At 36.7% G+C, this 23,934-nt stretch overlaps 1 protein-coding gene across 1 annotated transcript; it reads left to right on the top strand.

The window, feature by feature from the left end:
- Positions 1-3,064: 3,064 nt before the first annotated feature.
- Positions 3,065-11,699, top strand: LOC131645172 (uncharacterized). Its single transcript, XM_058915833.1, has 21 exons — positions 3,065-3,446; positions 3,563-3,695; positions 3,858-3,994; positions 4,083-4,128; positions 6,039-6,251; positions 6,351-6,854; positions 6,965-7,099; positions 7,211-7,426; positions 7,508-7,597; positions 7,768-8,012; positions 8,110-8,198; positions 8,602-8,642; positions 9,258-9,288; positions 9,388-9,510; positions 9,584-9,801; positions 9,880-9,975; positions 10,082-10,194; positions 10,373-10,508; positions 10,660-10,764; positions 10,871-11,202; positions 11,431-11,699. Exons 1-20 carry the CDS (start codon positions 3,172-3,174, stop codon positions 11,069-11,071), a joined length of 3,147 nt encoding a protein of 1,048 aa, XP_058771816.1. The 5' UTR covers positions 3,065-3,171; the 3' UTR covers positions 11,072-11,202; positions 11,431-11,699.
- The last annotated feature ends 12,235 nt before the right edge of the window (positions 11,700-23,934 follow it).

Genomic DNA, 23,934 nt, shown 5'->3' on the forward strand with positions numbered 1-23,934 from the left:
AATGACATAGTAGTGAAAATCATATATCTCACCAAAAAAATAAATAAACAATTAAATCATTCTACTTGTGTGTATATCAAACAGATTAATTGAAAAACAATCTGGAGTGATATAAACAAAAACCACAATGCTCCCCTCCTGATTCAAAAACTATTTTCTGTCAAAAAAAATAATCAAACCTTTAGCAAACACCACTATATAAAGTCCAACTCTTTCCTTAAAAAAAACCATAACTTTTTTAAACAATGTCTACAGAGGAAAAACATACGGGTAACAATCAATTTTGAAAAATATAAGTTATTTTGGAACTCAAAAATCTTATAAAAAATGTTAATTTAAAATAAAATAATATATATGTATTGGAAACGATAAAGTAGAAATAAATCAAATTATTAATTAAAATCAAATAGCTTAAATAGGGTGATATTTCATACATATATTATTAAACTCACATTAATACTAATTCAAATTACTCCAGGAGAACACTTACTCCAAGATTCAACTCAATTTGAATTAAGAATATTATTGTTGCAATAATTACATAATTGTGCAATATTGATTAATATTAATATATATTATTCACTTGAAATATATAATAGAAATAAATGTAATAATAATAATAGTAATAAAAATTCTTATATTAATATAAATAAAAATTCTATTTTTAAATTATTTAATTATGAAATTATATATGCAAAAATATATTATGCATCTATTTTCTTATAAGTATTTAGTGCATACTAAAATAAATCAAATAAAAATAAATTTGAGTTTTTCATTAATAAATTGTGTTTTCGATACATCATAATTGTCTCATGTTTTTGGTTGAAACAAATATTATATCAACTTTTAGTATAAATGTTACCATCTAAATTCACCTATTTAAAAAGCATAGATTTCTTTTTAAATAATTTATTATTATCGTTTTTCATTTTATAAGTTATTTGTTTATTATTTTTGTATTTTATTAATATTTAAAAAAAATCAAAAATGGTAATGATTACTAAAAAATCATAATAATTAATAGTTTATAAAAAAATTTAATGCTATTTACAACCTTTAAAGGTAGTGAAAATATGCCAATTATGCTACTTAGGAAGACACGGCACTACTATCATCCCTTAAATATATGTATCAATTTTAAAAACTCCAAAATTAAATACTATTAATAATAATAATAATCCATTTACATTAGAAAATGCAAAGAATCTTGATATCAATAATTACAGTTAATTTTGAATTCTGAGGTAAGGAATCGCTTACCAATGTAAAATTTGCAAATGAAATATTTTTTTTTGGAACTTGATAAATACTATCTATTATTTGTTTCGGAAAAAACATGTTAAAGAAAATATTAAAAATATTCCAAAATTTAAATCAATTTGAATTAAGAAAATTAATGTTGTGATAATTACATAATCGCGCAATATTAATCACATGAAATTACATTTATATTACAAAAATAAATACAAAAAGTATAAGAATAAGCAATACTACATATTTTCACAAAATACCATTCTTTTATTTATTTATGTTTTTATGAAATCTCTATTAAAAATCACTTAAAATAATCAGAAATAATATCTTAATAAAAAAAGTATAAACTAATAACATGCTCTCATTTATGTGAAAACAAATAATTCCTCTTCTTTCAAAATCTTCCATCTTCCATTCCACCTGTATATTACTGTATATTAATACCTGTAAAAAAACAATAATAAAAAATTGACATGTTAAATGAGTGAAAATAATGAAGATCTTTTATAAAAAGATTAGAAAATAAAACATACTATAATTAAATAAAATGTAATTATACAATAAAAAAATTAAATTAATGGAAAAAAAAAAGTAGCATTGGTGCCATTTTAGATTATAGTGTGCCTGATTATATTCATTTAGATGGTTAAAGTACACTTCTTCTATCATTACACAACAACATAGACAAAGTTTTTGCTTCTAATTTTTTAAACCAAAAAGAATATCGGAAAAATGGTGTTTATTTGCTTTCTCTTACGCTAATTTATTTGTTTTTCCTCAAAAACTCCCAAAGCTTCCTTTCTCATCCCAAAATAACGCAATGAAAAAATAAATTTCTGCAAAATCAAAAACCAATCATCACGGTTACATTCTCCATTTTTTTATGAAATCAAACCCAGAAATTTAAAGCTTGAATCAGTAATAAAAAAAATGAAAAGGGGAAGAACAGAAACCTTCATCGGCGACTTTAAATGGCGACAATGTTGGACCTGCGGATCTGAGCGGCGGAAGGGATGTGCGACACGGTTGTAGACGGCGGCAGTTGATGTAGACTGAGCAACTTCTAAAAAATAAAATACCAAGAATTCATTATTATGAAAAATCAATAAAAAAAAGCAGATTATTGATAAAAAAAAGCTAGAGATGAAAAAATAATGAGGTAAAGGAAGATGAAAAGAAACCCTCTGTTTGATATAAAAGAGAGTTAGATATATTTGATTAAGAGAATGAATTTAAAGATGGAGGAAAGGAATTGGAAAGAGTTGTGGTTCAAATTCGTGATATTTCAAATGCTTGGAATATTGGAAGGAACCGTTGAAGAGAATGATAGACAACTTTGTTGAAGAGAATAAATTTATAGATGGAGAGAAAGAATTTGAAGAGACTGTAATGGGTTGTAATTTAGGGTTTGCAGGTTGAAATCAAAAGCCATAATATATAGAAATCATTGACAGAAAGTTACAGGGTTTTTCAGAAACCAAAGTTAAAAAGCGTGGAAGAGGTTTTACTGTATTCAAGAAAGTTTTCCACAATTCCAATACAAAGCTATCGCGACAGTATTAATGATGTAAAAGAAAATGGACAATTGAAAGGTTATTAAATGATGAAAAAATTTATTCATTAATGAAAGTATTAAAGGAGATACAATTACCGCTATGTCCCCGAATATCACCTTCAAATTGGTGATTATAGGGATATTGAAAGAATTTCATATGTCATGTACTTTGTTATATTAAAAGTAGATACACCAACGGCACGAGAGAGTAGTAATAACAGTATATTAATACAAAACTTTACCAAAACCAAAACCCTGTTTTGCGGCAACAGTATAATCAACCGAGTATAAAACCTTACTCTACCACCAAACTCTTCCTAGTGTGTATTCAAAGCAAAACCCTCACACAGAGACATACGATGGCGCAGTCTCTGGAGCTTCTGCTGATTCAGTTTCTGATGCCGGACAACGACGCTCGCCGTCAAGCCGAAGACCAAATCAAACGCCTCGCTAAAGATCCTCAAGTCGTTCCCGCTCTCATTCTCCACTTACGCACCGCCAAAACCCCTAACGTCCGCCAACTCGCCGCCGTTCTCCTCCGTAAAAAAATCACCGGTCATTGGTCCAAACTCTCTCCTCACGATAAACAACTCGTCAAAGATTCACTCATTCAAAGCATCACGCTAGAACACAGGTTCATTGCTTCATTCCTCAACTACAACATCTCTTAATCACTTAATTTCACACAATTTCACTTAATCAATCAATTAATCACTTAATTAATTAATTAATTAATCTTGTTAATTGCAGTCCTCCTGTTCGAAAAGCGAGCGCGAATGTTGTCAGCATTGTTGCGAAGTACGCCGTTCCGTCCGGTGAGTGGCCGGAGTTATTTCCGTTTCTCTTTCATAGTAGTCAGAGTCCTCAAGAGGATCAACGTGAAGTAAGTTACAATCTTCAAATTCACTTAATTGTAGATGTATTGTAGTTAGATTAGAACAACTATGTAGGTTTGATTTTACTCGAATATTTCATTATTTGATGTTGCTATGTGAAATCTGGAATATAATTTGACCTAGTTTTGTTGATTTTGGAATGTTGTTAGGTGGCATTGATTCTGTTTAGCTCGTTAACGGAAACAATTGGGAATGCTTTTCGGCCGCATTTCGCGGATCTGCAAGCTTTATTACTTAAGTGTTTGCAGGATGAGACTAGCAACCGGGTTCGAGTTGCTGCTCTCAAGTAAGTGTATATGCGTACGAACTTGAAAGAAATGATTTATTAGAGTTTTTTCTTTTTGCTTATGGAAAACTGTGCTAAATTTTGCCAGGGCAGTGGGATCTTTTATGGAATTCACTCATGATGGGGATGAAGTGGTAAGTGTGTCAGTGTTGTTCATGCGATAGAAATATTTCTTGTTTCTGTTAAATGTATCGTATTTTTTTCTTCTTGGTAGTAAGCTATGTGCATTTCATTGCCAGCTGGTATTTGGTGAAGGATTTTGATTTTAGCTATCTTAAGTTCACAATTCAGAAATTTCAATATGCAACTATTAGGAACTAAAAAAAAAAAGAGATAGAAAATGATAGGAAGAGCCAAAATGTTAGAGTTGTGTTATTGAAATCTCAATAAAAAATGCAAATGAATGTCCAACAAGGGTTTTCCCTTCACAAAAGATCTCTTCTTTCACTTTAAAGTTGTCAAATGTACTGGATGACTCTCCCTTGTCCGGTTTCCCCCTTTTTTATATCTAACCAACCACCTCTAACTGTTCTACTAATGGGCTAGCTAACAGAAAGAACAATAGTCCTTGTTTTATCTGAAGCTATCATAGTGACACATTGGTAGAATTGAATTAATTTATTTATTGCAATCAACTCGCTTTATAGAACTCTTAGAATATAAGAATATATCTGTATACTCTAACAACTAATAAGAACCATTAGAAAAAAGGTAAAAGGAAGGAGAATAAGAAGAGCGAACAATGCTTAACAAATTCAACTCTTCCAGGAAAATTTGTATTAAATTTGAAATATCAAAAACTCCTTGCTAATCAAGGAATTGTCATAGGACCTCGAGAAGTATGTTGATACATGATGTTTATTAGGAGTTTTCTTTATTATGAGCGGCTTCTTTGACAATCAGCATTTTTAGGAATTTAATTTACTTTGTTGGTGTTAGTGACAATGTTATGTGTTGATATTTGTAAATATATAGTGTTAATAATATTTGTATATAGAATAGTCCCACATCGACTATATCATGCACTTAGCTGTAATCTCTCTCTATATATAATAAAGTCTCCGTAGTGCTTTATAAATAAAACACGGTTTATTCAAATGTCTCTTAGTCTCTCGTATTTCAACATGGTATCTAGAGTCTATTGAGAGACAACTCTTTACCGTGCTTTACCCAGTTGACCCACTGTCTTCTGGTGAGAAGTTTTTGGCTAATCATGTCATAACTCCGGTTTGCCTTCCATACACTGCTGTGACTCATTCCGGCATCCGTTTTCGAATATCTCCGGTCACCATCGGACTGCTGCCGCCATACGCTGTTGCCGCTATTGTTTCTGGCGACCTTCCGGCAAACTAACCCTACCGGCAGAAACGCCTCCTCCGATCCAGCCGATCTCGACGATTTTTCCATCGCCGCACTCGCCTCCGTGCAACTGTTTCAGATCTGATACTCATGGCTACTCCTCAGAACTTTACGCCAAACTACAATGATTTTCTCAGGTGGTATCAAAATTATCAGAACTCGGATTCTACTGCTTCGGTTGCACACACTGGTAACTCATCCGCTTGCCTCTCTTAATCATCTTCTCTTGGACCTTGGGTTCTTGATTCTGGTGCGTCTAATCATGTTACTGGTAATAAAAATCTTTTCACTTCCCTCTCTACCTCGGGTTTCTTACCTATGAATCGTTATTCGTTTCTTAGACAATCAGCATTTTTAGGAATTTAACTTAACTTACAGGGTCTCAGTGACAAATTGTTGTGCTCACTGTTCAATATTTTGCACCAGCTTGATCTTTAGTAATTTTTTAAATAAAACACAGCATGTGCTATCTGAAATAACTTCTCACCCAGCAATAATTTTTTTTCATGATGTTAAATATCATAGGTGGTATTAGTAAGTCAACAGTGATGCTTTATTATCCATTGCATTCAAACTACAATGAAATCAGTTAGAGGCTTGTAATCAACTTTTCAGTTAAGCATATTGCTTCTTATATTGTTGTGTTTAATTCAAGTTTTGCTTACTTAAATTTTATCACATACAGATTAGGTTTCGTGAATTTATTCCAAGCATCTTACATGTATCAAGACAGTGCCTTGCCGCTGGAGAAGAAGATGTTGCCATAATTGCTTTTGAAATTTTTGATGAGTTGATTGAATCTCCTGCACCTCTTCTTGGAGATTCAGTCAAATCCATAGTACAGTTCTCGCTTGAGGTTTGCTCAACTCAAACTTTGGAGTCTAACACACGCCATCAGGTTGGTTTGGATCATAAAGCATATGGCCATGGCTTTTTATACTCTTGCTTTCAAAATTGTTTTGCTCACTAACTTAATGTTACTGGCTTTATCTAACAGGCAATTCAGATTATTTCTTGGTTGGCAAAGTACAAGTCCAATATTTTGAAAAAGCATAAGCTGATCATCCCTATCTTACATGTTTTATGTCCTTTGCTTGCTGAATCAACCAATGAAGACGAAGATGATGATCTTGCACCTGATCGAGCTGCTGCAGAAGTTATTGATACAATGGCTTTGAACATCCCAAAGCATGTTTTCCCACCTGTTCTTGAATTTGCTTCTGTAAGCTATCAAAATGCAAACCCAAAGTTTCGAGAAGCAGCCGTTACTGCATTGGGTGTCATTTCTGAAGGTTGTTTGGAACTCATGAAACAAAATCTGGAGCCTATTCTACATATTGTCCTTACAGCTCTGCGGGATCCTGAACAAATGGTCAGAGGAGCAGCTTCCTTTGCTTTGGGTCAATTTGCCGAGTACTTACAGCCTGAAATCGTGTCCCATTATGAGAGTGTCCTTCCCTGCATTTTAAATGCTCTTGATGATGCATCTGATGAAGTGAAGGTATACATTTGAAGATGGGAATGGTTTATCAATATAATTGAATAATAGATGATCTGCTACTACCAAAACAAATGTTTGCACTTAAAGAGCATTGCATTTAATTTGTGCAGGAAAAGTCATACTATGCTTTGGCTGCTTTTTGTGAGAACATGGGTCATGAAATCCTTCCCTTTCTAGATTCGTTAATGGCAAGGCTTTTAGCATCTCTCCAAAACAGTTCTCGCATTTTAAAAGAAACATGCATGGTATGGGGAGGATTCTGTTTGCTGTAAAGATTTCTATAATTACGATGAAACATCTTTTAAGTACTTATTATGATATTTAAATCTATACTTTCCTCCTGGACACCCTTGCAGTCTGCTATTGGTTCTATTGCTTCTGCTGCAGAGCAAGCTTTCTTTCCTTATGCTGAAAGGGTTTTAGAGTTGATGAAAAACTTCATGGTGCTAACTAATGATGAGGATCTCCGTTCACGTGCAAGAGCAACAGAACTAGTTGGAATGGTTGCAATGTCTATCGGGAAAACGAGAATGGAACCAATATTACCTCCTTATATAGAAGCTGCAATTTCTGTAATTACCTTTACACTTAACACTTGCTGATTTTGCATTTGACCTTCTTACTGGAATAATTTGATTTCTTGTTATTTTTAGGGGTTTGGTTTGGAGTATAGTGAGCTTCGGGAGTACACTCATGGATTCTTCAGCAATATTGCTGAGATTTTGGGCGACAGTTTCGCACAGGTCTGTTTATATTGACTAATGTATTTCTTATATCATGCTTACTCTTACTAGTGAAATTTGTATTTGTAAACAGAATCTTCCTCATGTTGTGCCTCTTACATTTATATTGACTTAATGTAATTCCTATATCATGCTTACTCTGACTAGTGAAATTTTTTAATTGTAAACAGTATCTTCCTCATGTCGTGCCTCTTGCATTTTCCTCCTGCAATCTTGATGATGGCTCTGCTATTGACATTGATGATTGCGATGATGAAGTTGCCAATGGATTTGAAGGAGTTTCATCTGACGATGAAGCCCATGACGAACCAAGGGTTCGTAATATAAGTATTAGAACTGGAGTATTGGATGAAAAGGCAGCTGCAACCCAGGCCCTTGGTTTATTTGCACAGTATACAACCATCTCATATGCTCCGTATCCTTTGGCTGGATTACTTTTTGCTTTCTTTTCTAGTTGTTCCTCTATGACAGAAATCAACACAGTTATATTTGATTTCTTAAATCATGCTAAGATATTTGGAGGAGACACTAAGAATCTTGCTTAAACACTCCAGTTATTTTCACGAAGATGTTAGACTTCAGGCAATCACTGGTTTAAAACGTAAGTGGAAATTTCTATCCGATCTTTTTTTAATTATGTTTTGACTATTGTTTTCTGCAGTTTGTTTCATGTTGTTAATGCATGACAGGATTCTTGTACTTATGTAATTGTTTTTGGTTGTTTCAGCATAAAAAATGTGTTTTATCATGTCTAAAATTGTTCTTAATAATGCAGACCCAAGAATCCCATGCCGATACATAAAACCTAGCACTCGAACCATAAAAAAATAATCAGTGGAAGTAAACTGACCGTTCTTCTTGATATTTTACCTTTTTTACTTGCAAGGATTCATATATGCACATATGTCTATGTTATATGTGCTCTCAAATATCTCAGTTTTATTTATTGACTATGTATATATTATAATCATAGAATACTGACGTGTATTTGGTTTTAACTGCAGATACTTTAACTGCGGCCCATGCAATATTCCAAAGCCAAAATGTAAATCCACGCTCCTTTCCTTTTTTTCTCATTTCAGCATTTCCTTTTTCAAAATTCAACATTTGTTTAATTACCATTCTGTTCACGGTCCTTTTTTTATTTTTTATTTTTTATGTTTACCATACTTTAATAGGGTTTTAACTTTTACCATTATATTACAAATATCGCATGCGGGGGAAAGTAACGGAAAGATAGAAAGTGAGAGAAAAGTTTAGACAGAATCTAAGAGTTGCTTGCCGTAAACTTGATCTAAAATTGTCGAATCTAATAGATAAATGCAAATAATTAACTAATGCTAACTAACTATACCAGAATAGCTAACTAGGTAGTGTAGAGTCTTCTCAAAGCATCTAGACAATTGTACCAGCTGAATGCTCTACTAGAAGTCTAGACCAAAAGTTTGACACGTTTCTCATAAACATAGTTTTTTCTAACACACTATCAGTGAGAGTTGCCATTTTGGTTAGTCAACCATTGTTTTGCTTTTCATGATTATCATGTGGTGAGGGCTACCACATAATATGTGACAAAATGTGTTTTCTCTGAATTTATATGTTTGTTCTTTTGTTTTAAGCATTTTTCTAACGTCAAAATGACACTACCCTTACTTTTCAGGAAGGGGCTGCCAAAGCAAAAGAAATTCTTGGTGAGAACATCAATTGGTGTCTGGAAAAGCAATTTTTTAAATTGTGTTATTGTCATCACGAGTTGTTAATTTATCTCTTGTGTCTGATTGATTCTACAGATACTGTGATGAATACTTTCATCAAGACTATGGTTGAAGATGATGACAAGGAAGTGGTTGCTCAAGCTTGCACTAACGTGGCTGACATCATTAGAGATTACGGTTATGCAACTCTAGAGCCATGTAAGCATCTAGTTACCTATCGGCTAATGTTATTTTGCTGAGCTAATGCTAATGTGAGATTTTCTGTTACCAGACTTGCCCAAGCTTGTACATGCAACTTCACTGTTGCTCCAGGAGCAATCTGCTTGTCAGCAGATAGAGTCAGACAGTGAAATTGACGACGAAGATAGTTCACACGATGAAGTTCTTATGGACGCAGTTTCTGATCTTCTTCCTGCCTTTGCGAAGGCCATGGGTGCTCAATTTGCTCCCATTTTTGTAAATCTATTTGATCATTTGATGAAATTTGCGGTGAGTTAGCAACCAAAAAGTTGTACAGTTAGAATGTAGAATTAAATCATAAACTAATGTTCTCACTTTGAAATGCAGAAAGCTTTCCGCCCCCCTCAAGATAGGACCATGGTTGTTGCAGTCCTTGCTGAAGTTGCTCAGAACATGGGTTTTCCTATTGCAGACTATGTGGATGTAATTCTGTATTTCTTTAAATTTTTTTTTTTTTAAATTTTATTTTATAAGTGTTAGCATTCTGAGAATTGTTTTTGTTTAGTAAAATGTGATATTATTTTCTCAGCGAGTAATGCCTACGGTGCTTAAAGAATTATCTTCATCTGATGCGACAAATAGAAGGAACGCCGCATTTTGTGTTGGGGAGTTGTGCAAAAATGGTGGCGATTCAGCTTTGAAGTATCCTGTTCATGCTACCCTACCCATTTGATTGATATACTCTAATCTTTCTATTATTTTAGGTTAGCTTATGGGGGTATATGCTTATATGATTATTTATGTAAATCAATATTAGTGATTTATTCAGTTTTTATGGTCGAATTCCGTATACCTTGCATTTTCTTTAATCCAATACTAGATACTTTGACAACATATTACGCGGGCTTCACCCCTTGTTTGGTGAGTCTGAGCCTGATCATGCAGTGAGGGATAATGCAGCTGGTGCTGTGGCAAAGATGATTATGGTGCACCCTGAGTCTGTTCCTTTAAATCAGGTAGTTTCCTGCATTATTTGTATCACTTCTCCCTCAATTCAATATGAATTTATAAACTTGTAGCATGTTGCACCTCTAATTTTGTTGTTTGTACTTGGTAAATGTTTTCTTATTGGATGTTGTCTACGCACGTCTCGGTTCTATTTTACAGGTTCTTCCTGTTTTCATGAGAGTTCTTCCTTTGAAAGAAGACCAAGAGGAGTCCATGGCTGTCTATAGTTGTGTCTCCGCCCTTATATTCTCATCAAATCCACTGGTAATTGTTTCCTGTTAGAAATTGAGATTCTTTCTTTGTTTTGGTGTTCCTTAGCAGTAATATTGTCCTACCTAACTATGCTTGTCCATTTTTAAATGCAATGCAGATCCTTTCCCTTATCCCTGAAATAGTTAATGTTTTTGCTCAAGTGGCGGCATCACCCATTGAAACATCTGAAGTCAAAGCTCTTGTAGGCAGAGCTTTTTGTCATCTAATTTCATTATACGGCCAACAAATGCAACCACTTCTAAGCGCCCTCTCACCAGATCACGCTAATGCACTGTCAACATTTTCCACAATGAGTTGACCCCAACAATGGGCAAATTGAAAATTCTACCCAATTCTTTGTTTTACCCATAAAGTATTTTTTGAACAAATGTCTTGTTTATTAGTTGAGTGGAGCTGTTTATCAAGGTTGATTATCTCCGACTTTATCAGGTATGCTTCCTCTGAGAAATATTAAAACTATTCGACAATAAATGGTTTTCTACTAAACACCATAAACATATCTCTGTCCCTATAGTCCTGAATGTTGTAGTGTACCAATTTCTAATGTTAGTCTCAACAAATGGCAAATTTACTTGTCTTCAATCAAACAAACTTATATATAATGGCTACTATATTTATTCACTGATATAATAATGGTTACTACTTTTATTCTTGCAGGTTGCTGCTGTTCCTTACATTGTCTATTCGGTTGTTATTTTTTAGTCGTAAATTTTCTTCTTTTTTATTTTATTTATTTCTTTTTGTTTTTTTTCAAGTTATATTCATTTTCTTTTCCTCCGCATGATGAAATTTTGATGTTGTCTTTGCTTTCACCGGTTTAGAGGGGTGAAAGTCGTGTCCTTGAGAATGTGAGGATGTCTTGTTTATGTTTGAGAATGTGAACGAATTAACAAAGTTATAAGTTATATATTCTCAGGTTTTGTGCATGCTATTGCCTTGTTTCGAAACTTGATTCACCATAATTGACTGTAAAGTATTTGAGGTTTGAAACATTTTCTTGTGCCGCAGCTTGCATTGACAGATATTGTTAACTGAATTGGGGAGATAACTGAATTGGAGAGATAGATTTAATTGAAAATAGATAGCCTTATAAATAGGCAGGACAGCTGAACAATTCAACAAAGCCACGAACTTAAAATTCCTAAAAATTAGCTATCCACTAAACAAACTAACAGCACTAACAACACCAGTAAAGACTAAGTCTTTTAAACATATTAAAAAACAAATAATTAAATTAACCCAACAATCCCTCCCTTGAACTGAAACCCTTCTGCTTCAGTTCACTAAGTGTATGTTTGGTTTGGCTTTTGAAAAGGTCAAAAGCAATTCTAGAGGTGTAGAATCAATTCTGGGTGATTTTAAGATGTTTGATTTAACAAAAGTAGAATTGATTATGTCTCCAGAATTGATTCTACTTGAAGCTAGAATTTGTAGCTTCTGCCTCCAGAATTGATTCTGGATGATTTTTACACTGTAATTTATTATTCAACTCACTTTTACAAAAATGTATCCAAACATAAATCAATTATGTTAAACTCAATTCTGCTATAATCAATTCTACCAAACTCAATTCTACTAGAATCAATTCTGTCTACCGCCAATCCAAACACACCCTAAGTCTCACTCCTGAGCTTCAAAAAAGTAGGCAGTTTCAGTGGCTTGGTCATTATATCTGCAATCTGATCTTCACTCCCGCGGTAGAAGATATCGATTATACCTTCCTTTGTGTAATCCCTTAGAAAATGAAACCTCACATCTATGTGCTTGGTTCTTCCATATAAAACAGGATTTTTAGAGAGTTTGATGGTAGAATCATTATCACAATAAATCACTACTGCCCCATCTTGCTTATAGTGCAGTTCTTCAAGAACTCTCTTGAGCCATATGGCTTGGCAAGCACATGCTGTCTGAGCTACAAATTCAGCTTCAGTTGTTGACAAAGTGACGATTGGTTGCTTCTTAGAAGACCATGAAACAACAGCAGAACCAAACATAATACATATCCCGTAGTACTCTTTTGATCATCCACATCTCTTGCATAATCACTGTCACTAAACCCACACAGATCTGTCCTTTCTCCTTTCTTATAGAACAAACCAAAATTCTTAGTACCTTGAAGGTACCTGAGAATTCTTTTAGCAGCAAGAAGATGTGTCTCCCTTGGACGTTCCATATATCTACTGATTAAAGAAACAACATACATTATATCCGATCGTGTGGCTGTCTAGTACATTAAACTGCCCACGATTCTTTTGTAAAGAGTGTTGTCCACCTCTTTTCCTCCGGAATCTTTTGCCAATTTCAAACCAACCTCAATTGGTGTGTTGACAGCATTGCAATGCTCCATCTGGAACCTGTCCAAGACATCCTGCACATATTTCTTTTGACATATAAATATTCCAGCATCGTATTGAAGCGCTTCAATACCCAAAAAGTAGTGCATCATTCCAAGATCAGACATTTCAAACTCACACATCATGGATTGCTTGAAATTTTCAACCATGGCACTATCATTTTCAGTATAAATTAAATCATCCACATATAAGCAGGCAATAATCATCTTTGCCCCATCTCCAAACTTTGAAAACAAAGTATGTTCATATGGACATTTTTTAAAACCTTCCTTTGAAAAATAAGCATCAATATGACTATACCAAGCTCTTGGAGCTTGTTTTAGTCCATATAGTGCCTTTTTTAATTTGTAAACTTTGTGCTCACTTCCAAATTTTACATATCCAGGAGGTTCATCAATAAATACCTGCTCTTCTAGCTTGCCGTGGAGAAACGCAGATTTTACATCCAATTGGTAAATAGGCCATGAATGTTGAGTGACCAAAGAGATCACCAACCTGATTGTATCATGTCGTGCAACAGGAGCGAAAACCTCTTTATAATCGACACCATACTCTTGCTTGTAACCTTTTGCGACCAATCATGCCTTGTATTTATCGACTTCGCCACTTCCTTTTAGCTTTGTTTTAAAAACCCACTTAACACCAATGGTTTTTTGTCCTCTTGGAAGTTCTGTCAACTCCCAAGTATTATTTCTTTCAATATACTCAATTTCAACATCCATAGCTTTTTGCCATTTAGGCTCTTTGACGGCATCTTCAAAATCTACAGGATCAAAATCTGCAAATAATGAAAAATGAACTTGTGAATCCTCGGTGATGCCAGTTACCTCAAAGTCGGATATCCATGCAAGCCTTCTTCTATTACGTTGAGCTCGCCTCTTAGTTTCTTCAATTTCACAATCTGCACTCACATCAGAATTTGGAGAATCAGTGGAAGTAATCTGACTTGGTTGCTCACTTTTTCCTCCTTCTCCATCAAAATCAACTTGGACTTTCTGCTCAATGTTGTCATCACTCCATGGCCAGAACTTGCTTTCGTCAAAATTCACATCTCGACTGATGATAATTTTCTTGGTGGATGGATTGTACAACTTATAGGCTTTTGATTGGTTACTTACACCAAGAAATGTGCATTTTTCTCCCTTGTCATCAAGCTTTATTCGTTTCTGGTCCGGGACATGAGCATATGCGATACAACCAATTTTTTTGAAATGCTTAATACTTGGCTTGTGTCCATTCCATGCTTCTTCGGGTGTCATATTCTTGACAGCAAATGTGGGACTTCTGTTCAGCAAGTGAATGCTCCAGGTTACAGCCTCTGGCCAAAAACTTTTTGGCATCCCGCTCATCTTCAACATTGTTCGAACCATATTCATTATTGTTCTATTCTTCCTTTCTGAGACGCCATTTTGTTGTGGTGTATAAGCTGTTGTAAGCTGCTTCCGGATTCCATGTGTCTCACAAAAATCTACAAATTCTCGTGAGTTGTATTCACCACCACGATCGCTGCGTAGGATTTTAATTGACATCTCCGCTTCATTTTCAGCAAGCGCCTTGAATTGTTTGAAGACAGATAAAGCTTCAGATTTTTCGTGCAAAAGATAAACCCATGTTTTTGATTAAAATCATCAATAAACGTTATGAAGTAACGTTTACCGCTATTTGAGGTTGGAGTGATTGGACCGCAGATGTCAGAATGAATCAACTCCAAGACTTGTTTTGCTCTCCGTGATTTTCCTGCTGGAAAAGTTTCTCGATGTTGCTTTCCAACAACACATTCTTCACAAACCTGGGATGGTCTTTGAAACTGTGGCATACCTTTCACCATATTCTTCTGTTGGAGAGTTTGCAATCCTCCAAAGCTCAAATGACCATAGCGAAAATGCCATAGCCATGACTCATCTTTCAATTCCGCTGAAAGACTAATTTGGGAAGTGTTTTTGAAATGTAGTGGAAACATGCAATTTGATGTCATGTTTATTTCAGCAACCAAACCCTTTTCTTTATTCTGGATACAACACACCCCATCTTTGATATTAATCTCAAATCCCTTCTCCTGTAGTTGTCCAACACTAAGAAGATTAGTTTTCAAATCAGGGGCAAAGTAAACGTTACCAATACAATGTTCTGTGTTGTCTTTTGTATAGATTTTGACATTTCCTTTGCCAATGATTGAAACTGTAGAGTTATCTCCAAACTTTATAGTGCTTCGGAATGATTCATCCAAGTCTGAAAACAACGATTTATCCCCGCACATGTGGTTGCTGCAGCCTGTGTCTAAGTACCACATACTTCCATGCATTTTCTTCTCCTTGTGATGTAACACCCCATAAAATTCTTTATTTAATTTAATTAATTTTTTTATTAAATATTAGGATTAAGTGGAATTATTTGGGAATAGGGATGAAATAAGGCTAATGGGCCAGTGTTGTAAGTAGCAGTTGGGGGGTGTATCAGTTGCAAAGCCCTTTTTCTAAAATAAAGTTATATTTTCATAAAAATAGAAAAGAGGAGTATTTTTGTGAAAAAAGAACCAAAAGGGAGCAGAGGAGATTGAACGTGAAATTGGGAGAAGAGCAAGTGCGAAGAGGAAGAGCATTCAAGAATTCGACATCGAGGTAAGGGGGGATTCTTCTCATTAACCTCTATTATGGGTTGTATGAATGATTCGATGGAATTTGTATGTTAGGATTTCGAATTGGATTATATGTCGGGTTGGGGTTTTGGGGTTTATAGAACTTTGATTCAATTTAGGTTGTGAATGATGATTGGTGATGAACAATGATGTTAAACATGATTAGAAGTATGTGTAAACGTGCATTTTATGTCGTATGTGTGGTTTATTCTGCTGAAATTCGTGCTGGTATGATTTGAGAGTATTTGGGAGGCATAGAATGCTGTTTTCTGCAGGTTGGGATTTCTGAAATCACCGGTTCGCGCCGCGTGCACAGGGTGGCGCCGCGAACAGGTGGACTGAATGGCAAGATGTTTTGATACGCACAGGTCGCGCCGCGTACCTGTGTTGGCGCCGCGAAGGCGTAACTTTTTCCTCGCTTCGCGCCGCGTGTGGATGTTGGCGCCGCGTGCTGTGCTGTTTGGGATTTTTGTTAAAGTTTAACGATGTATCACTTTTTAACCGTTAGTCTGTTTGATGTGTCGTTCGAACATAGTGAGGCTAATTCAGTGATATATGCAATAAAATAGTGTTTGAGTTGTGACTCGAATTTAATTTAAACACTTGATTTAATTGGTTGTGGTGGTGTATATTGTTATTGCATTGGTTGATGATTATGATTGTTCAGTTGTTTGGTGTTGATGATTAGCATGCGGTATGTGATGCATGCATTTCATAATCATGTTGTGGGCTGTATCCTTATGGTGGTGGGACAGCGGTAGCTAATTCCCATTGTGTGGAATTGGTGAGAGAAGTAGCCGAATCTTTATGGTGGTGGATCGGTGAGATGGGTTATCCCATGTTTGGTACCACATGCATTTAGTTGCATTGCATTAGGTTGTTGTGTATAATTGTAACATGAATGGAAGTTGTCCAATGTTATGATTTGTGTGTATTTTGGTATGAATGTTGCTATATTATCTGAACATAATTGATTTGGGTGAATAATATATGGATAAAGTCGTATTGTTTATATACCTATAACATTTGTTAATGCGAATGAAACTCACCCTTACTGTTGTTATTTTTCAGATTGAGGAGTAGCTTGCGTACTTGGTGAGGATTAGCTCGTCAAGTAGTTCGTTAGGGTCAGTTGGGTCAGTGTCATGCTCTGGTCGTGTAACACCGGGAACGTTATTTTAGAATTGGCTGATAGACTTCTGTTTTGTTTATGGTTTATGGTTGAATTATGAGTCTTCGACTCCAGATGTTTGATTATTCAGTTGTTAAGAATATTCCGCTGTGTTAACATGCTACCTGAATAATTTTTGGTTTATCGTTCCTTTATGGCATGACATGAATATTGTTTATTTTGTTGGCGTTGTAATACTCTTCTTCATGTTTTACTCTGATTTTAATGTTAATTTTCCGCGGGGTTTAGAAGGGTGTTACAATAGTGGTATCAGAGCATAGTCGGTTGTTTGAGGCAGAGTCTTAGTGTCGGTTAATCCTTCGTATACGATTAGTGTAAAATTGACACTGTCGATACTTCTTGTTCTAATGAATATTGTCTGATATTTAGCAGAACAATGGCCGGAAGAGGGGGAAGAAATGACGACGCGATCGCTGAGGCTCTGGGCATGATTGCTGGTGTGTTGGGAGGGAATGCCAATGGAGCTGGTATTGGTGCTGACAGGCAGCTGAATAGCTTTCAGAGGAACAATCCTCCTTTGTTCAAAGGCACGCACGATCCCGAAGGTGCTCAGAAGTGGCTGAAGGAAATCGAAAGGATCTTCAGAGTGATCGATTGTGCTGAAAATCTGAAGGTGAGGTATGGGACTCACATGCTGTCTGAAGAAGCTGATGATTGGTGGATGGCTAGTAGAGATGAACTTGAATCTGCAGGTGTAGCGATCACTTGGGCGGTATTCAGGCGAGAATTCCTGAGGAGGTACTTTCCTGAGGATATTCGGGGCAGGAAAGAAGTTGAGTTTTTGGAGCTGACACAAGGTAATATGACGGTACCGGAGTATGCTTCAAAATTTGTTGAGCTGGCCAAATACTATGTTCACTATAACAATGATGAAGCGAGCGAATTTTCGAAGTGTGTTAAGTTCGAGAATGGTCTCCGTGATGAAATTAAGCAGGGAATCAGGTACCAAAGGATTCGTCGGTTTGCTGATCTGGTAGATTGTAGTAGAATCTACGAAGAGGACAACCTGAAGCTGAAGTCATCTCACTCCCGTGAGTTAGTTGACAAGAAAGGGAAGAAGCCTATGGACCGTGGTAAACCATATGGTAGAGGTAATTATAAAGCTGGAAGTTGGAAGAAGCCTAGTGGGGGAGACTCTAGTGCTCCTGTTAAGTGCTTTAAGTGTGGGGAGCCTGGACATCGTGTTCACGAGTGCAAAAGTGAGGAGAAGAAGTGCTACCGGTGTGGTAAAGCAGGCCACATTGCTGTTGACTGCAAGGGAAGGACTGTGACTTGTTATAACTGTGGTGAAGAGGGCCATATCAGTCCACAGTGTCCTAAGCCAAAGAAGAATCAAACTGGGGGTAAAGTTTTCGCTTTATCAGGTTCAGAGACTACTCCGGAAGATCGATTGATTAAAGGTACGTGTTTTATCCATGGCACTCCTTTAATTGCAATAATAGATACTGGAGCAACTCACTCGTTTATTTCATTGGATTGTGCTAAACGTTTGAACTTGGAAATATCTGATATTCGTGGAAGTATGATCATTGACACTCCTGCGTCGGGTTCAGTGACTACTTCGTTTGCCTGTTTGAACTGTCCAATTGATATTTTTGGTAGAGAGTTCGGAATGGACTTAGTATGCCTTCCGTTGGAACAACTTGATGTCATCCTGGGTATGAATTGGTTGCAATTTAATCGGGTTCATATCAACTGTTTCACGAAGACAGTTATTTTTCCTGAAGATGTCAGAGTCGAGGATTTAGCAATGACTGCTAGACAAGTGGATGAAGCCATGAAGGACGGGGCCGCCGTGTTTATGTTGGTTGCATCCATGGAAGTGAAGAAGAAAGCGGTGAGTAGTGATTTACCAGTAGTATGTGAATTTCCAGAAGTTTTTCCAGAAGATGTAAGAGAGTTACCGCCAGAGAGGGAGGTAGAATTTGCTATTGAGTTAGTCCCTGGGACTAGTCCGGTGTCGATGGCGCCGTATCGTATGTCGGCATCTGAATTAGCAGAATTGAAGAGTCAACTGGAAGAGTTACTAGAAAAAGAATTCATTCGTCCTAGTGTGTCGCCGTGGGGTGCGCCGGTGTTGTTGGTAAAGAAGAAAGAAGGCTCTATGAGACTGTGTGTGGATTATAGACAGCTGAATAAAGTTACTATCAAGAATCGGTATCCATTACCGAGGATTGATGATTTAATGGATCAACTGGTCGGTGCGAGTGTGTTTAGCAAAATTGACTTGAGGTCGGGATATCATCAGATTCGGGTGAAGACGGACGATATTCAGAAAACAGCATTTAGAACAAGGTATGGTCATTACGAATATACAGTGATGCCATTTGGAGTAACTAATGCACCGGGAGTTTTCATGGAATATATGAATAGGATCTTTCACCCTTACCTGGATCAGTTTGTGGTGGTATTTATCGATGATATTCTAATATATTCTAAGAGTGAAGAAGAACATGCAGAGCATCTGAGAGTGGTATTAGAACTACTGAAGGAAAAGAAACTTTATGCGAAACTGTCAAAGTGTGAGTTCTGGCTAAGTGAAGTGAGCTTTCTTGGGCATGTAATTTCTAAAGATGGTATTGCCGTTGACCCAACGAAAGTAGAAGCAGTGTCTCAATGGGAAGCTCCGAAGTCAGTTTCCGAAATCCGTAGTTTCCTTGGTCTTGCGGGTTACTATAGAAAGTTCATTGAAGGTTTCTCGAAGTTAGCGTTACCGTTAACTAAGTTGACTAGGAAGGGTCAAGCATTCATCTGGGATTCGAAATGTGAAGAAGGATTTCAAGAGTTGAAAAGGAGATTGACTAGTGCACCGATCTTGATTTTGCCGAATCCGGGGGAATCTTTTGTTGTTTATTGTGATGCTTCGTTGTCAGGATTAGGAGGTGTACTGATGCAGAATCAACAGGTAGTCGCTTATGCGTCGAGACAACTCAAGGTGCATGAGAGAAACTATCCGACTCATGACTTGGAGTTGGCAGCAGTGGTATTTGTGTTGAAGTTGTGGAGGCATTACCTATATGGTTCAAGATTTGAAGTGTTTAGTGACCACAAGAGCCTGAAGTATCTATTTGATCAAAAAGAGCTGAATATGAGGCAAAGGAGATGGTTAGAGTTCCTCAAGGATTATGATTTTGGGCTGAATTACCATCCGGGTAAAGCAAACGTGGTTGCCGATGCTTTGAGTAGGAAGTCCTTGCATATGTCTATGCTTATGGCGAGAGAATTGGATTTAATTGAACAATTCCGAGATTTGAGTTTAGTATGCGAAGACACTCTTGTCAGTGTTAAGTTGGGCATGCTGAAGTTGACTAGTGGCATTCTGGAAGAGATTCGAGAGGGTCAGAAAGTTGATGTAGAGTTAGTGGATAAATTGACTCTAATTAACCAAGGCAAGGGAGGTGAATTCAGAATCGACGAGAATGGTATTATAAGGTTTGGTAATCGTGTTTGTGTTCCTAATGTTTCTGAATTGAGGAAGAGTATTCTCGAGGAAGGACATCGTAGTGGATTGAGTATACATCCTGGTGCGACCAAGATGTATCATGATTTGAAGAAGCTGTTTTGGTGGCCTGGAATGAAGAAAGAAATAGCTGAATTCGTCTATGCTTGTTTAACTTGTCAGAAGTCGAAGGTTGAGCATCAGAAACCATATGGAGCTATGCAACCGTTATTTATTCCGGAATGGAAGTGGGATAGTATATCTATGGATTTTGTTTCTGGATTGCCGAGAACGGTGAAGAACTATGAAGCCATTTGGGTCATAGTGGATAGGTTGACTAAGTCTGCTCACTTTATACCAATGAGAATGGATTACTCAATGGAGAAGCTGGCTCAATTGTACATTGAGAAGATAGTGAGTTTACATGGTATTCCTTCGAGTATCGTGTCAGATAGAGGTCCAAGGTTTACATCCAAATTTTGGGAAGGGTTGCAGAAGGCTTTGGGTACTAAGCTGAGATTGAGTTCTGCTTATCATCCGCAAACGGACGGACAGACAGAAAGAACTATCCAATCGCTAGAGGATTTATTGCGTGCTTGTGTGTTGGAAAGAGGTGGTACTTGGGATAGTTATCTACCCTTGATCGAATTTACCTACAATAATAGTTTTCACTCGAGCATTGGTATGGCTCCGTTTGAAGCTTTGTATGGTCGGAGATGTAGAACGCCTTTATGTTGGTATGAATCTGGCGAAAGTGCGGTGATTGGACCAGAGATTGTTCAAGAAACGACAGAAAAGATTAAGATGATTCAGGAGAAGATGAAGGCTTCTCAGAGTCGTCAGAAGAGTTATCATGACAAGAGACGGAGAACTCTTGAGTTTCAAGAAGGAGATCACGTGTTTATGAGAGTTACACCGATGACTGGTATCGGACGAGCTCTAAAGTCAAGGAAATTAACTCCGCGTTTTATTGGTCCGTTTCAGATTTCAGAAAGAGTGGGAGAGGTGGCGTATCGCATTGCGTTACCACCGACACTTGCGAATCTGCATGATGTATTCCATGTGTCGCAGTTGAGGAAATACATTGCCGATCCGTCACATGTTATCCAAGTGGATGATGTACAGGTAAAGGATAATCTGACAGTTGAAGCTTTGCCTACGAGGATTGAAGATCGGAAGGTGAAACAATTGCGTGGCAAGGAGATAGCGTTGGTCAGAGTAGCTTGGGGAGGACCAGCCGGTGGAAATGTTACATGGGAATTGGAGAGCCAGATGAAGGACTCCTACCCAGAACTCTTTGCCTAAGGTATGTTTTCGAGGACGAAAACTTTTCTAGTGGGGGAGAGTTGTAACACCCCATAAAATTCTTTATTTAATTTAATTAATTTTTTTATTAAATATTAGGATTAAGTGGAATTATTTGGGAATAGGGATGAAATAAGGCTAATGGGCCAGTGTTGTAAGTAGCAGTTGGGGGGTGTATCAGTTGCAAAGCCCTTTTTCTAAAATAAAGTTATATTTTCATAAAAATAGAAAAGAGGAGTATTTTTGTGAAAAAAGAACCAAAAGGGAGCAGAGGAGATTGAACGTGAAATTGGGAGAAGAGCAAGTGCGAAGAGGAAGAGCATTCAAGAATTCGACATCGAGGTAAGGGGGGATTCTTCTCATTAACCTCTATTATGGGTTGTATGAATGATTCGATGGAATTTGTATGTTAGGATTTCGAATTGGATTATATGTCGGGTTGGGGTTTTGGGGTTTATAGAACTTTGATTCAATTTAGGTTGTGAATGATGATTGGTGATGAACAATGATGTTAAACATGATTAGAAGTATGTGTAAACGTGCATTTTATGTCGTATGTGTGGTTTATTCTGCTGAAATTCGTGCTGGTATGATTTGAGAGTATTTGGGAGGCATAGAATGCTGTTTTCTGCAGGTTGGGATTTCTGAAATCACCGGTTCGCGCCGCGTGCACAGGGTGGCGCCGCGAACAGGTGGACTGAATGGCAAGATGTTTTGATACGCACAGGTCGCGCCGCGTACCTGTGTTGGCGCCGCGAAGGCGTAACTTTTTCCTCGCTTCGCGCCGCGTGTGGATGTTGGCGCCGCGTGCTGTGCTGTTTGGGATTTTTGTTAAAGTTTAACGATGTATCACTTTTTAACCGTTAGTCTGTTTGATGTGTCGTTCGAACATAGTGAGGCTAATTCAGTGATATATGCAATAAAATAGTGTTTGAGTTGTGACTCGAATTTAATTTAAACACTTGATTTAATTGGTTGTGGTGGTGTATATTGTTATTGCATTGGTTGATGATTATGATTGTTCAGTTGTTTGGTGTTGATGATTAGCATGCGGTATGTGATGCATGCATTTCATAATCATGTTGTGGGCTGTATCCTTATGGTGGTGGGACAGCGGTAGCTAATTCCCATTGTGTGGAATTGGTGAGAGAAGTAGCCGAATCTTTATGGTGGTGGATCGGTGAGATGGGTTATCCCATGTTTGGTACCACATGCATTTAGTTGCATTGCATTAGGTTGTTGTGTATAATTGTAACATGAATGGAAGTTGTCCAATGTTATGATTTGTGTGTATTTTGGTATGAATGTTGCTATATTATCTGAACATAATTGATTTGGGTGAATAATATATGGATAAAGTCGTATTGTTTATATACCTATAACATTTGTTAATGCGAATGAAACTCACCCTTACTGTTGTTATTTTTCAGATTGAGGAGTAGCTTGCGTACTTGGTGAGGATTAGCTCGTCAAGTAGTTCGTTAGGGTCAGTTGGGTCAGTGTCATGCTCTGGTCGTGTAACACCGGGAACGTTATTTTAGAATTGGCTGATAGACTTCTGTTTTGTTTATGGTTTATGGTTGAATTATGAGTCTTCGACTCCAGATGTTTGATTATTCAGTTGTTAAGAATATTCCGCTGTGTTAACATGCTACCTGAATAATTTTTGGTTTATCGTTCCTTTATGGCATGACATGAATATTGTTTATTTTGTTGGCGTTGTAATACTCTTCTTCATGTTTTACTCTGATTTTAATGTTAATTTTCCGCGGGGTTTAGAAGGGTGTTACATGTGACATGCCATCAAGAGAGAAATACCTTCTTCCTTTCCTTCCGCATAGTTAGACTTCTGACCACGATCATGATGCAATTTAGTTCTACACTCAGACTTGTAGTGACCATATTTGTGACATCGAAAACATTCAACTTTGGACTTGTCAATATTCATCTTGTTGCCTCTGAATTGACGGTAGTTGTTACCTTTTCGCGTATCTGATGCATAATCCTCATCTGATTTGTGATATGGATTCTTGTCTTTCCACTTCCCTTTTCCTCTATCGAAACTTTTAAAGGTTGAAGCCTTCAAAGCTTGTTCCTCAGTGTCCTGCTGGATGATTTTCTGCTCATGAACCGACAAGGAACTTTGCAACTCATCAAGTGTCAGTTCATCAATGTTTTTTGATTCTTCAATGGAGCAGACAACAAAATTGATTTTGGGCGTCATTGACCGAAGAAT

The sequence above is a fragment of the Vicia villosa genome, linkage group LG1 (genome assembly GCF_029867415.1).
Source record: "Vicia villosa cultivar HV-30 ecotype Madison, WI linkage group LG1, Vvil1.0, whole genome shotgun sequence".
In the NCBI taxonomy this organism is placed as follows: Eukaryota; Viridiplantae; Streptophyta; class Magnoliopsida; order Fabales; family Fabaceae; genus Vicia; species Vicia villosa.